This window comes from Colletes gigas, unplaced genomic scaffold (genome assembly GCF_013123115.1).
Source record: "Colletes gigas isolate AHSC1104 unplaced genomic scaffold, ASM1312311v1 Colletes_gigas_Sc00085, whole genome shotgun sequence".
NCBI lineage: Eukaryota > Metazoa > Arthropoda > Insecta > Hymenoptera > Colletidae > Colletes > Colletes gigas.
In genome coordinates this window covers 185,127-199,461 of record NW_025106713.1, presented here as the reverse complement: position 1 = coordinate 199,461, position 14,335 = coordinate 185,127, and the positions used below count along the sequence as shown (strand labels likewise).

The 14,335-nt window shown below is 35.5% G+C and overlaps 1 protein-coding gene across 3 annotated transcripts; it reads left to right on the top strand.

The window, feature by feature from the left end:
* The first annotated feature begins 1,112 nt into the window (after nt 1-1,112).
* LOC122403952 (zinc finger CCCH domain-containing protein 11A-like) lies at nt 1,113-12,661 on the top strand. Of its 3 annotated transcripts, none has more exons than XM_043407778.1 (6): nt 1,113-1,227; nt 1,482-1,582; nt 2,171-2,290; nt 2,380-2,554; nt 2,646-2,762; nt 10,660-12,661. In XM_043407778.1, exons 2-6 carry the CDS (start codon nt 1,523-1,525, stop codon nt 11,664-11,666), a joined length of 1,479 nt encoding a protein of 492 aa, XP_043263713.1. In that variant the 5' UTR covers nt 1,113-1,227; nt 1,482-1,522; the 3' UTR covers nt 11,667-12,661. The 3 variants fall into 3 exon arrangements, with proteins under 3 accessions (XP_043263713.1, XP_043263712.1, XP_043263714.1); XM_043407777.1 differs by having other exon boundaries at nt 1,181-1,227; nt 1,486-1,582; XM_043407779.1 differs by lacking the exon at nt 1,113-1,227 and adding an exon at nt 1,242-1,394.
* The last annotated feature ends 1,674 nt before the right edge of the window (nt 12,662-14,335 follow it).

Here is a 14,335-nt window from a genome sequence, read left to right as displayed (position 1 = left end):
TCCCCGTAGAAAAAATGATTGTTACCAAAATGACTTTTGTAACAGTGAAATTACAATCACGTGACAATTATTCTGAATAAATATGCTCTGTTTTCTAAATTTCATCATGTTGCGTAAAAATGTTCGATGCATACGATAGAAAAAAAAAAAATGAATGACTGTATATGTATTTAAAATTACATGTACATAAGTTACATACACATTTGAAGATACAAGTAAGAATTAAATACAGAAATCCTAGAGGATTCTTTCATCCATTTTGGACGTTAAATTTATGCAGTATATTTGTCATGCGAAATATGAAACATTTCACTTTGTTTATCGTTTTATTTGGAGTAACGTTGGAGTAATGTTGTTTAAAGTCTGTAACTTTTAAATGTATTACATATTTATAATTATTGCATATATGTATATGTATACGTATATATATATATATGTTATTGTTATACGTTGGAAACTAATAATCCGGTGGTTTTGTTAGTAATGTGTAATCTTAAATGCTTCCTTTTTGTTAATACTATTTTTTATTAATTATTGCTAATACTATAGCATTATTGAAAAGAATATTTGTATCATTTCTAAACTGTGTATATGTATTTCTTCTAAAACATGTACTATCGCTTACGAATAATAAGAAACTTTGTGACTGATTATGAATTAAATTCATAATAAAATAAAATTTTTGAACTTAGAACTTTAACGATGAAAACCGCGTTCAACTCCCTCCACCCGATGAAATATCTTCTTTTTTTTTTATCCCCTACTACTGTTCTAACATGTAACTATGATTTCGACTCGGTTTCGTGGGACACGCACGTACGACGATCTTTTCCCCTTACGAAAATCGTTAAATTTTTGTATCTTTATTTTCGTACGAACGTATTTCACGGTTGTTACTTAAAATATACAGTTGAATTGGAAATCATTAACCGAGATACATTGTATCGAAGGTGTTTCGGTCGAATGTAAATTGAATGAAATTTCGAGAAGATATTTTTAATAAATTGTTTCTATAGATGTCGAAAAAGCGCGGAAACGGTCGTGTGTCTTCGCATTTCTTCGTAAGTTTACGCCATCGTATCTATTACTGAATAGCGTCTACAACGAAAGGGGCGACAAGTGCTACGGTCGAACTATTTACTTGAATCTGTGTGCGAGTCGATTTAGTGTGTGGGTCAAAGCGAAGGGGCAAAAAAGAAGTCACCCAAGGAATCGCTGCCACCACATGTAAGTAAAGAGTACACAACTAATACAGGTTGAAAAAAGGTCAGTTTTAACGGTTGAAATACCTGTGGTTGTTAAAAGTTTCAAATTCAAAGCGAGAATATCCGATAACATTGAAACTAGCGGCCAAACAAGATACATTAATTTCTAATCGTGTTTTCTGCCAAGTGGTAACGTTTTATGTTCAATTTTCTCATTTTATTTAACTATTTATGATTGTTGATTACGTCGATGAATTGAAATATTTTCTGTTTCAGCAAGGAACACGATCGCTCAATCTTTTTATCAGTTTTTGCAAATGGAGTTCGGTCACGAGAATACCGACTGTTACTTTTTCTATTATTCTACGTGCAAAAAGGTAAATTTTTCTCACAAACGATACAAACGTAATGTTCGTCGTGTTCGATCGTCCCGATAAAACTCTAAATCTTTCGTAAATTTGTTCCATATTGTTTCTGATTTGTTCGATTCGCGAGGTTAGATCGGCCATGTTGAAGCCAGGTTTCACGATACCCTTCTTTTTCAAATAATTGACAAATTAATTCGAAACATATTACAATGTTACTTAAGTATTATGTAATGTCTTTTAATTGTCTTTTAAATAATTTTAAGGTGCTTTGATTTTGTCATTTTTTTTTTTTTTTTTTTTCTTTTTCTTTTTTCTTTTTTTTTTTTTCTCGCACTTGTACAAATCCGATTTTATTGATAATACTTTGAACGTTGATCAAAGATTTATAGTATTTCACATTTAATTCGAATAATTGAAAAATCTTTTGTTCGTACCATCATGCAGTATTGATATCTACAACGAGCACTGCAACTATTATGATAATCGTACGTTAAACTTGTATCGGCTTTATTCTTTTATTAGTATTTTTCTATTAAAAAAATATACTTGTATTTCGTTATTTGTTATTTATTGGTTGATTTACGATTGTGTTCAAAGGGTGACCATTGCCCGTTCAGACATGAACCGTCTGCCTTGGGTTGTGAAACAATGTGCACGTACTGGCAACATGGTAAATGTCTCGACGAACACTGTAACTTTAGGCATATGGAATTAAAAGTAAGTATGTTTCGGCTACGTACGCGACCAAAGTTCACCAAAGAAAGTAAAGAAATTATTAAGATTGTTATTTTCTGTTGTTGGATTAGAAAAATCGCAAGTCGATTCCATGTTATTGGGAGACCCAGCCTGGAGGTTGTAGAAAACCGCATTGTTCGTTTATGCATAAGAATGCTCGCGTAATTACTAGCGATCCTATTAATCCAGTGAAGAATTCCGAATTAACATCAAAGTCGTTAAATCAAGAATGGTTAAATCGTCAAGGTAAGCATATTTAGCTGCGTTTCTAGCGTTACGTAATTTATCCCCGTTCTATCCCCGTGTATAGTTTTAATTATTCTCCTATCGTTGATAGATGATACAAAGTATGATGGTAATAGTACGGAGTCGGATCAAGGTAGAGGAAGTAGCGAAGCGGGCAGTTTTATTGGCAGTCCAGCCGTTGATCCTCTTATCGTCAAATTTGAAGAAGGTATGAGGCTTTACTAGCCCCCCCGTCCATCTTTCAGCGTACATTACCTTGCATCGGCTACTCTCTCCCTTCCACCCAATTTGCAAACAAGTATAAATATTCCGAATACGCTCAGTATACCAAGCAACCTGACAATCCCTAATAACGTTTCTAATAGTCTCAACATTCTAAATAATATCAATGTCACGAACAATTTAAACGTACCGCAACCCAGTGTACAAAATTCGCAGACTTCCCCTTGTCATCATGCACTATCGTTTTCTCATCCGCCAAATTTGCATTCGCATTCTCCTGGCCAATCGTTATCACCGTTACAAAATCAACAGAATTCTCCGCTCCTTCAACAACCGCCGTACTCGCCTATCCATACACGACAAACTTCTCAGCCTCAAACGTCAAGATTTCCCTTTCCATATTTTGAAATGACATCCTATAAACGATTTTAAAGTTCGAACGAACACTCTGATTGTAACAATGTAAATTTCCATCGCCCGTCAACCAGCATAGAAAAGTACACTGATAGAAATACCGAGGAAAAAAAAAAAAAAGAAGAAGAAGAAAACAGATATAAAGTTATATTAAACTAGATATTGCTCTTAAAAGAATAAACATATACGATTACTTGATATGTAAAAGTAAAATCTACTTTCTGCTTTCGAAAAAAGGTTATTGCAGACTTTTATATTGATTGAGCACCAGGAATGTTGGTACATTTCCGATACTTGATCGATCCTCGCTTCACTTATTTCACAGAAAGTGAATTGTTACAAGGAAACCATAAAAAAAAAGAAGTATATCCTTAAGAAAAGAAAAAAAAACCCGCTTAATTAAACCGCATAAGTGTGATTGAAAAGTTACAGAATATTTTGCTGATAGTAATGGCTTTTTCTAGTGACCGACACACGCGTTAATCTATCGTAAATTCGTAAAATATGTTTCCAATTGCCTTTTCAATAATAAAGACTGCACTACTTCAAATTATTGATACATAAAATATTAATAGTTTTCATTCTATTTATTTAATAAAAAAATTATAAAAGAATATACGTGCAAGATGTTTTATTAGTTTAGAAAATGTAGAAAGAAGCAATAGGTAGTCTATATCGTTGTCTTTATTATTGGATAAAATATGATCGTGAAATCGTATCGATACATGAAAGATTCCTTTAAAAGATGGTTTCAAACATTTGTGTACATTACACTTAAAAATGGTAGTCGACGGTACGTGTTATTTCAATATGATTGATTACACATATAATTTTGTATACACAGTGTATGTATTACATCGTCACCGAAAAGAGGGATAACATGCAACATTTAGATTAATTCAATGAAACTGTATTCTTAATATCAGTTTAGTTGCCTATTGGATAGCGATTAACGTTAACACTTATCCGACAACAGTTAGTTACATCGTCATAACTTGATCGATTAAAACAATCGAGAAGAATCGTGTTGTCGCAAAAGAATACGATGATCTTATTGTATGTAAAAAAAAAAAAAAAGACAAAAAACAAAAAAAAAATACAAAAAAAAAAAAAACAATAAAAAAACGTAGATTTGAATATCAATTTCTCCAGGGGCTGCTATATCTAAACTTTGCCTGTAGCCCTCTACTAACTTCTTATGGCTATCTTTCTCCAGCGGCAGTACGATATGAGCCCTTGAATTTTTCCCGGATATCGTAGTAGAAAACAAGTCTGTAATTGTGTTATAAGATACCTAAACGAAAACTACTGGATGAATAAGAAGATAGCTATAGGTTGTCGCTTTGCTACCCTACACCTCCCCCCCCCAAATACACACACACACGCACGCACACTACTCGACTCACACAGATATCTTTATATCAATTAAACGTCAGAATGTGTAGGGTGAAAATTCTATTTATGAAGATTGAGTTGTAAGTGTTTGTCTCTGTTTAATCGTTCGAACAAGAAACTATTTTTTTTGTTTTTTGTTTTTTTTTTTTGTGTGTGTAAAAAGTATATATATATATATATATATATTAAAAAAAGAAAAGAAAAGAAAAAAAAACACATGATACTTTGAGTTTGAAGCATAACTTGTGAATGCAAAGCAATTATAAAGAAAAGGTTCTATCAATAAGATGTATTTCTTTTTCGGACTTGTGGTTATATCTCGAAGCGAATAATGTGTAGTAAAGGAATACAATTATTCGAGTCGAATACTGCCTCAGATACAGGCGCACACGTGCTTTTGTTTTTGTGCAATATTGCGTGTAATAAAACATGCGACCTACTACATATATTGTAACATTCTTTCTTTTAAAAAAGAAAAAGGAAAAGGAAAGAAAAGATGTAAGGCGAGATAAATGAACACAAAACACAATGAGTTTATATTTAGGATAAGCAGTATTCGATTGAACCGTATCCCAGCCTTAATTTAACACGTACATACGATCGATATACATATAATGCCTTCATATGTTTTGGCTTTCCACACGAATTAGCGAATTGTCGAAACGGCATGGGATAACACAAAGCGTATAACAGCGACACTTTGTATTTAGAGAAAATTTGTTACAACAGTGTGCGTGTCCTAACGTTGCGTTGTACCTTTTGCATTAACAAAACGAATAAGAGAAAATTAAATACGAATATGTATGTTGAAGGAAAAGCGAACGTCACACCGAATCGTGCTGCATGAGATAAATGGTAGTTTTGAACGCGTTAAGGAGAATTGTGACAAATTTTATTTGAACATGTTAATTTCGATTATGTATATCACATAGCGATCAATTGTGAATTAATGCCGCTGAAAGCGATAAATAAGTATTATCGCGGCGATGGAAAAACTTTGGTGTCGTTGCGGAATGGAAAAGAAATTACAAAGGTACTGGATCGAGTGAATTTTTTTGTTTTTTTGTTTGTTTTTTTTTGTTTTGTTTTTTTTTAAATTAACGTAAAATTGAAAAACTCCATCGACGAGTATAAAACGGATTTTTCTCGAGCAAGTTGACAAACGAGTCATTTAATCAGTGTGCAATCGGCGAAAGCTTGCATGGTATAGAAATGTTTAATTTTTGTTCAACAGTCATCGCTTTAGATTCATCGAATAATAAAGATAGCATGCAAAGAAAGGACAATTTCGAGTATTGAAAACGACGTATAGATCACACACACGAAGAAAAGGTTAAATGATAAAATATGGAATTATACATATAATACAAATACATAACTATAGATATAGATATAAATATATATATATATATATATGTATATGTATATGTATATGTATATGTATATGTATGTATTTATGTATATATATGGAATACGCACGCACGCATACATACTTACATGTATATATATATATATATATATGCGCGCGCGTGTGTGTATATGTAGAAAAGAAAGAAGAATGAATAAGGGGAGCAGCAAGCGCTTGCTTTGAGCGAGAGAGTTTTTAAAGAAAAGAAATACGACTTAATATTGCATGCATACAGACATTTACATAATATGTACTTTTAACGTGAAGCAAAAGCGGAACTTGGTGTATTAAATAGTACTTTTGAATTTTGTTCCAGTCGCGTGTTGCTTTACTTGTGTGTTAGTTAAAACAAATGTTGGTAAAGGAGTTGGTAAAATATATTATTATTATAATAATAATAATAATAATAATAATAATAATAATAATGAAGTGTATCCGATATTAAAATGTCCTAGGTCCTAGTGGATGCAAATTGCAATATTTATTATTTTTGTTACGAATTACTATTTGCGCCTAGATCCGCACGAGAGGTATAAGGGAAAACTAATGTAATCTTTATTACGACAACTCGACAGCATAATAAGATATTATATATTGAACCGCTAATGGCATATTTATGGTCGAGGAATAATTGTCGGCTACGTAATCGAGTGTTTAGCATCGATCATGAACGACGGATTTGGGATGTTTTTGCGTCTTTGATTTTTTACGGGTAAAATCGAACGTTATAGTCTCGAGCCCTAGGTTTAATTGCACTTTCTGCCGATTTATTTTCGTTCGGTCAAAAAGATTTTCAGTTAAAAAAATTACGTCAACATTTACGAGGTGTACACGCGTGCAGTTTAAATTTTCTGATAACAGAGACAGAAAATCCTTATTTTGTACGTAACTTGAAAATGAAAGATTTGATATGACCGTACTTTGATTGGGAAATTCAGAGAGAGAGAGAGAGAAAGAGAGAGCGAGCAAGAGAGAGAGAGAATGAAAATGAAGAAGGGTCAGAGGGTATGGAAGGGACAAGGATAAAAGTGTGCACGAATGAAACGGAGACAGAGATTGTATATTATAAGGAAGAATAATGTAAACTTGATAGGATACAGAGACTTTGTCTTTCATTTTGTCTCCTTCTTTTTTTCTTTCTTTCTATTGTAAAGAACTTGCTAGGAAACTAACTTATATCCGATACCTTCGTTTGTATCGATAACTAATCTTAATGAATTTAATCGTGAATGTATTAAATGTGATATGGCGTCACAGATAATTTCCGAAAGTAATGAACCGGTTATTTATAATCACCGGCCTTTGTATCGATTGAGAAATATTCGATATTGTTGTCTCGATGCTGTGTGAAACTTGTTTTTCAAGGACTCTTTCATTGCGTTTGCGACTAGAGAAACGAAAGAGCGTCCGCGCGAAAGCCGTGCGAAAAGTATGAAATAAAATTTACATTCATGAAATTTCTTCAACTAGTATTTCTTTCTACCTGATTAACGAGAACGGTGCTTGAAATGGAAATATGTTCGTATTTGGAATAATTGTTTCGTTTTGCTAAAACTGGTGAATTGCGTTCGATGTGTCTTGTGATGTTGTCAGGAAATAGAATTATTTTGTACGGAACACGGCCTGTAACGCATGTAACTTGTTTGCGAGTGCGTGTGTGCGTGAATATAAGAGAGAAAATAGTGCAACAGTACTAACTTATATAATAGTTGGGAAGAAGGAAGGAGATCAGCAGCTGGACGTATGTTCCCGGCGATTACCTTAATAACTTTATTTATCGTATCCATTTAAGCGAAAATTTGTTCGTGCCGATGTTTAACTAATAAATAATGCATTTAACGTTAGACTGTAACAATCCAAAGTTGATCGACGATTTGTGTGATTATAATCGCAACCATTGCTACCGCCATCATTTTCTCGTATATTTTATCAAGATTATAAACAATTTACTACATTCTTTTCTTTTTTGTTAAATATACGATCGTTCTATACTCGTGTTCTCGAAACATTTCTTACATTTTCTATACTTGTTTTTACCATTTAATAATTTGGTTCGATACAAGCGTTGATTTATCTTTTCGATTTAAAAAAGTTGATAGTGTCGGTTGTCATTCTTTTCGCGTTTTTCCTTTTTCGTAATATTTACTTATTATGCGCGTCCAGCTGCAATTATTGTTCGCGCGTCCTCCACAGAGGAGATGGTTGCTCCTTTCAATCGTATCACTTTCTTTCGTTTTTCCAAACTGTTTCTCCTTGCTTCTATTATTTATGTTACTACTATCGTTGGTAGTATAGTTGATGTTAACGTCATCGTCATCGATATTGTTTATTACAATTGACGAAGATATGCCGTTGTTTTTTTTTTTTTTTCTTTTTTTTTTCTTTTTTTTTTCATTTAACAATTGTACAAGAACTGTGATTTCCAGTCGTTCAAACATTGAACATTTCGTCAACTTGTTTGTTCAAGATCATATAATCAGTGTTTTAACAGAACGGAAAAAGTCTCGAATCGGTAACGAATAACCAATAAGAGAAATTGTTGTTGCGTCGATTGAACGATCTGTAAAATTACGTAACTATTAACGGCGAAATAAATGCGAGAATATGTTTCTTGTGTATTTTCGACAGAGAGGGATTCACTTAAGAGAGATTATACATATACCGATTATACGCGGCGACACGTAATTCCTTGCTATATGAATTTATGTAAACGAATTGAAATTATTAATTTTTATTGAGATGGTATTTGGATTTTAATAAACTTGATACCATAAAAAGAAAGGAAAATAACGCCGGTACGACTGCAACGAATCTCCTGCGTTTCTTCTTTTCTACATTTTCGAACATTCTGTTATTGTCCCCGTAATAAGAAACTACATTCGGATGAAATTTAATTGGCCTTTCGTTAACCCTTGTCTATATGTATATTAAAAACAGACTGATCGTGCGTGTGATACAAGGAGAGGAAATACGGAGGATAGTAGAGATAGTAGTAAAACGGTGAAATCAGCAAAGTGATTTATCCTCGGTGATCTCGAACGGCCAGTTAATTTCCTCCTGATTATTATAGTTGTGCCTCTATATCGGTTAGATAGTTGTCGATATTGTTGTTTCGTATTTATTAGTAACATTATGTCGAAACGTAATGTTAATATTATTGGAAATATTAAACGGTAGTTGTCCGTTAAATGTAATTCGTCTTGGATCGTTTGTAATCTTATGGTTCTATGGAGAAGAAGACAGAACCACGAGGAGCGATGAAAATTATTATTTTATTGTTAATTGGAAAACGACAAATATTTTACGTTTATTAACTTATTAATATCTAAATTTGATTCGAGAAGGAAATGTTTGATTAAATGGAAATTAAAGTGAAATGTAGCAGAATTATTTCATACTGTTGTTATTGTTTGTGCTTTGTTGACGGAAAAGAAATTTCACGACGATGATATTATACGATTGATTGTTGCTTTAAAATTTTTCTGGAGAAGCTTGTGCGCATCGAGAGTATCGATGCTTGGAAACAGGCTACTGTTGCAAATTCTCACAGAGTTTATTGAAACGCGTTTTCAATTTTTTTCTTTTTTCTTTTTTCTTTTTTATTGAGGGCGAGCGGGGGGTGGGTAGGGGAGGGTAGGGGAGAGGAGAGGGCTAAAAGTGGACAAGTCTGAAAACGAAAGTGAAGCTAGAGAGAGAGAGAGAGAGAGAGAGAGAGAGAGAGAGAGAGAGAGAGAGAAAACGAGAAGCTTTGAAAGGAAGTTTACAGAGAAACGTAGTAAAGAAAGAAATGCAAAGAGATAACAATGACGACACTGACGACACTGACGACACTGACGACACTGACGACTACGACGATAACGATTCCCTTATTAAATTTTAAGCATAAAAAAATATGATACAGTTTCCTTGCTACTTGAGGAATTGGTAAAGTTCATAAACGGCACGCTAGTTTCACTTGTGACTACTGTAACGAGGTAAATATCAAAAAGTAATGTGGAAAGTTAAAAATATATGAAACGAAAACAAGATAGAAATAAATAAATAAATAAAAGCGGAGAGAGGATGGAAAGGAATGCAGAGAGGTTGGTTGCAAAAAGATTCGGAGATTGATCGTACCACAGAAATATCGATAAAAGTATTGGAATTGTACAATATTATAGACTCTTTAAAAATTTGCTAGCAATAATTTCCTATGGGAAATAGAATAATTCCCTTAGGATAAAAATTAGCGAGTTATAGACAAAGCTGCTTATTAAAGTACATTAAAGAGCAGAGGTAACGAAAAGAATGAAGAGACGCGGATGGTTGACTGCGAAGGGATAATAGCTAACGACTAAAATAGAGTTGATATACTCTTGAGAATTCTCACAAGTCTCGACAAATTGTCAAGTTAAAAAAGTAAAGCTTGGCAGGTGTGTTGTATCGGATATTGGAAAAAGAGAGAGAGAGAGAGAGAGAGAGAGAGAGAGGACTGGTTCGAATTGAATAGTATAATAATGTAAGATATATATACGGAAGATTACGTTTGGGAAAGCTCGCTGAGGATAATTAATGACGCGGTGGTGTACGGGGTTGTGTACGCGGTGGTAGGCCACCAGCATCGAGGACCACTCTCGCTACTCACGAGTAACATAAATTCTCGCATTTCGCCCTATGTTTCTTCCAGAATCGGACAATGAAAGTGTACCGTCGCCGGTGAAGCCACAACCGAGGGTTCCTTACTGCAAGACTTACGAAGAGATCAGATTGGAGGAGATCCAGGCTGAGAGCGCGGCGTATTATTCTTACAAGACCGAAGACTATCGTAGCGACGTTGCTGCTGGCAAGATCAAGACTCGCCGGACTAAAAAGATTTCTCAGTATCCCAGCCCGCGGCTGGGAACTACGGAGGAGAACGGAGAGAAGAGCTTGGACTTTAAAGTTCTCAGTTTGGAAGAGATTCGACGCAGAAAGAGACACAAAGCCACCTTCGAGAAAGAGAAAGAGAAAGAGAAAGAGGTAGAGTCACCGTTGAAGGACGAAACAAATGAACCGACGAAAGAAGGACGTTTGTCAAAGGACGATACAAAGACGTTGACAGGGATCGGAGGGATCGGAGGGATCGGAGGGATCAGAGGTATAAAGAGGTCGCTCGAGGATTGCCAGGACGATACGAACAGACGTAAAATGAAATATAACGTTACGGAGAGTAGTGGCTGCTCGTTCGGGAGCAGTGTGCCTCCCGTGAAACTCAGGAGGAGTTTAACCGAATCTTCACCGATAAGAATCAAAGAGTTGCCAACCCTTACCGATATTCGGATAAAAGCTCAACGGAAGAGCATGGAAGAGGAGAAAAACGAGAGTAGGAAAAGTGCAGCGAGTATCGGATTGGACAGGCTGAATCCAGACCTAACACAGTCGTCAGAGTCGAGCAACCTAGCTAGAAGGAACGAGGTGGAGATCAGGTTGTGCGACAGTAGCACGGACGAGGATCAAACACAGCTTGATAAAAACCAAGAGAAACTCTCGGTGGATAAACACAACATCACGGACGAATCCAAGGAGACTACTACTATGGCTTCCTGCGACAGTTTGTTGAATATCAACGAGGACGACTATCTGACGCTGGACATGGGCTCCGACGATATTCTTAAAGATATCGACGCTTTGCTCAAAGAAAAGAATTCGATTTGAGAGAAACTTCCAAGACCAAAGGGGTACATATACTTGTTGGAAAATTGACTGAAAAGCCGTTCGCTTACTTTGCTTACGGATCCTGATCTTTTTTCTTTTCAACTTTAATGCATTCTCACGTTTCAACTTGCTCTTTGCTCTCCAATTACAGTTTACAGGCTTTTGCGTTTCTACCGTTGGAACGATACAAGAATCTTTTTCTCTTGAAACGACACGACATGACACGACACGACACGACACGACACGACACGACACGACACGACACGACACGACACGACACGACACGACACGACACGACACGACACGACACGACACGACACGACACAGCGGTTCAGATAGACGGCCTTGGATCAAAGACCGGTTAGTTTTTAGACCAATTTTCTATTCGATAATTAAATGGTAAAGTCATATCGCGTCAAATAAATATCCGTTTTCGTTGTTAGGCCTGGGTTAGTTGGCCGATGGCCAACCGTTCTAGTGGAATTTATGCTTTTTCAATACCCTTCAATTTGCCAATATTCTCTTTCGACACGGATATCTAGAAAATAATCACGATTAGTACAAGTCTACTTTTCCAAATAATCTCCAAGATACGTTTACCATTTTATGACATCTGTTTTCAGTAACGCCACTGCGCCATTTTAATATTCTGGTATGTATTTCGTTCAATGTTCCTTTATTAAACAATCGGTCTATATCCGTTGCAACGTTTCATAGATGTGTGCACTATGGGAACATTGATCTCATAACAGTGTAGACTATGAGAATCACCATCCATTATATACATATGTATATGTATATAATACATATACATATATTCATTCATTCATTCATTCATTTTGGACAAATAAATGAAATTCTGTACAAGTTGTTTCGCAACGTTCATTCCTTTTGTATTTTACTGCAACCACAACAACAACAGCAACAGCAACAGAACATTTCATCAATTCTGATTCTTCGAAATGAATCTGTTCGAGGGGAGAGGTCACACTCGACATTTTTTCTTCTTATTTTAGCACCACCAACCATCACCACCAATGCATGCGTACAATAAATGCAAATACCTTTGGAAGAAACTGTATAAAGAAAAGTATTAAGACGGAACAAATACATGATTGTTACGTATTCAAACTACTGGTCGTCGGTTTTCTTTTTCATTCTTATCAACCTTACCTTTAATATTAATCACGGGATTAAATCAATTTTTACATCATTTTGCTCTAGCTGTGTGCGTGCGTCGTATGTGTGTGTGTGTGTGTGTGTGTGTGTGTGTGTGTGTGTGTGTGCGTGTGCGTGTGCGTGCGTGCGTGTGCGTGTGCGCGCATTTGGTAAAATAATTTAAAACATAATTAATTTGCAATTTATGGCTAACGAATTGACATATACTCGGATCCAGTACACGAAACTGGTTACAAAATATGTAAAAGAGACAAAACGGATTTTCCTTTGCGGTATAGAACCTAAAAAACATAAAAAAAAAGAAAAAAGAAATACAACCAGTTGTTTCAGCATTACTCACGGATTTGTCAATAGAAAAACAACGTATCGAGGATGAAACAGTGTAATAGTAACGAATAAATAAGTATTTTTAAAACTTGGTTAACCCTTGTATCTTTTATTTCTAATAAAATATTTCCTTTATATATTTAACTGATATTAAATTGTACTGTAAGTGGTCTTTTCTTTAAAAAAAAAACTTCCCCCACATCCCTCTCCCTAAAAGCTTAATTAAAATAAAAATTTAATTTTTACCTGCACCACGAGCAATGCCTCGGTATACATATGTATGTATGTATACATATGTATGTAGATATAACAGACAACGAGCTTAACACGCGTATTTCCGTTCGAAAAAAAAACTTGTCGAAATTTCGCTCTCGTTACGGTAAATTTTGTTCGGTATGCCAGATCCGAGGAGGTCGTGGAGAGCCCGAGACCAGCCAGCGACAATCTAAAAATTAAGGGTGAAAATATACTACTTGAGAATATAGTTGGTTATTAATGCATAACGAACGTATCGAGTTGATCGCGGCTCACAAAAGGGTTAAAAAGGTAATGTTTTGCCCGGTTGTTGTTAACGAGCAGGGCAGAAGAATGCGTTCGGTGGGCATCCTCCTTTTGTCGGTGATTGCACATAAAGCTGGCATTATTAGAAGTTGAGTGGGCGGCAGGCAAGTGATGGTGGTTTTTCCAGTGTTCGCGTTCTTACGCACAATTCGCTGGATGCACTTGCGCGCTGCGTTTCGAGCTGCGTTTCGAGCTGCGTTTCGAGCTACGTTCCTCTCCGTCCATGTGGCTGCCAGTTGTAGCTAGCACGGTCAGCCGTCGCGTTGCGTCTGCTTTAATTGAACGTTAATTTGGAGGATCGCGTACGCGAACAAAACGTCGCGCCGCTTTGTTTCACGTCGAATCGACCGTTACGTACCGGGGAACGAAATACATATCTATCTTCCTTCTTGGGTAGGCGATACACATTTCCATCCAGTCCACTTTTACTAAATTCGTCCCGTTAATATATCCTATTCACTCTGGCTGATAGCTGATAGAGAACAATCGATCCTCGATTCGATCCTAACGATCGATTCTCTCAAAGAATGGTTTCTAGAACTTGAAAAAGAATCGGTTATCGATACAACCTATCGAAATCGGTGGTCTCTATCGGATGGTGG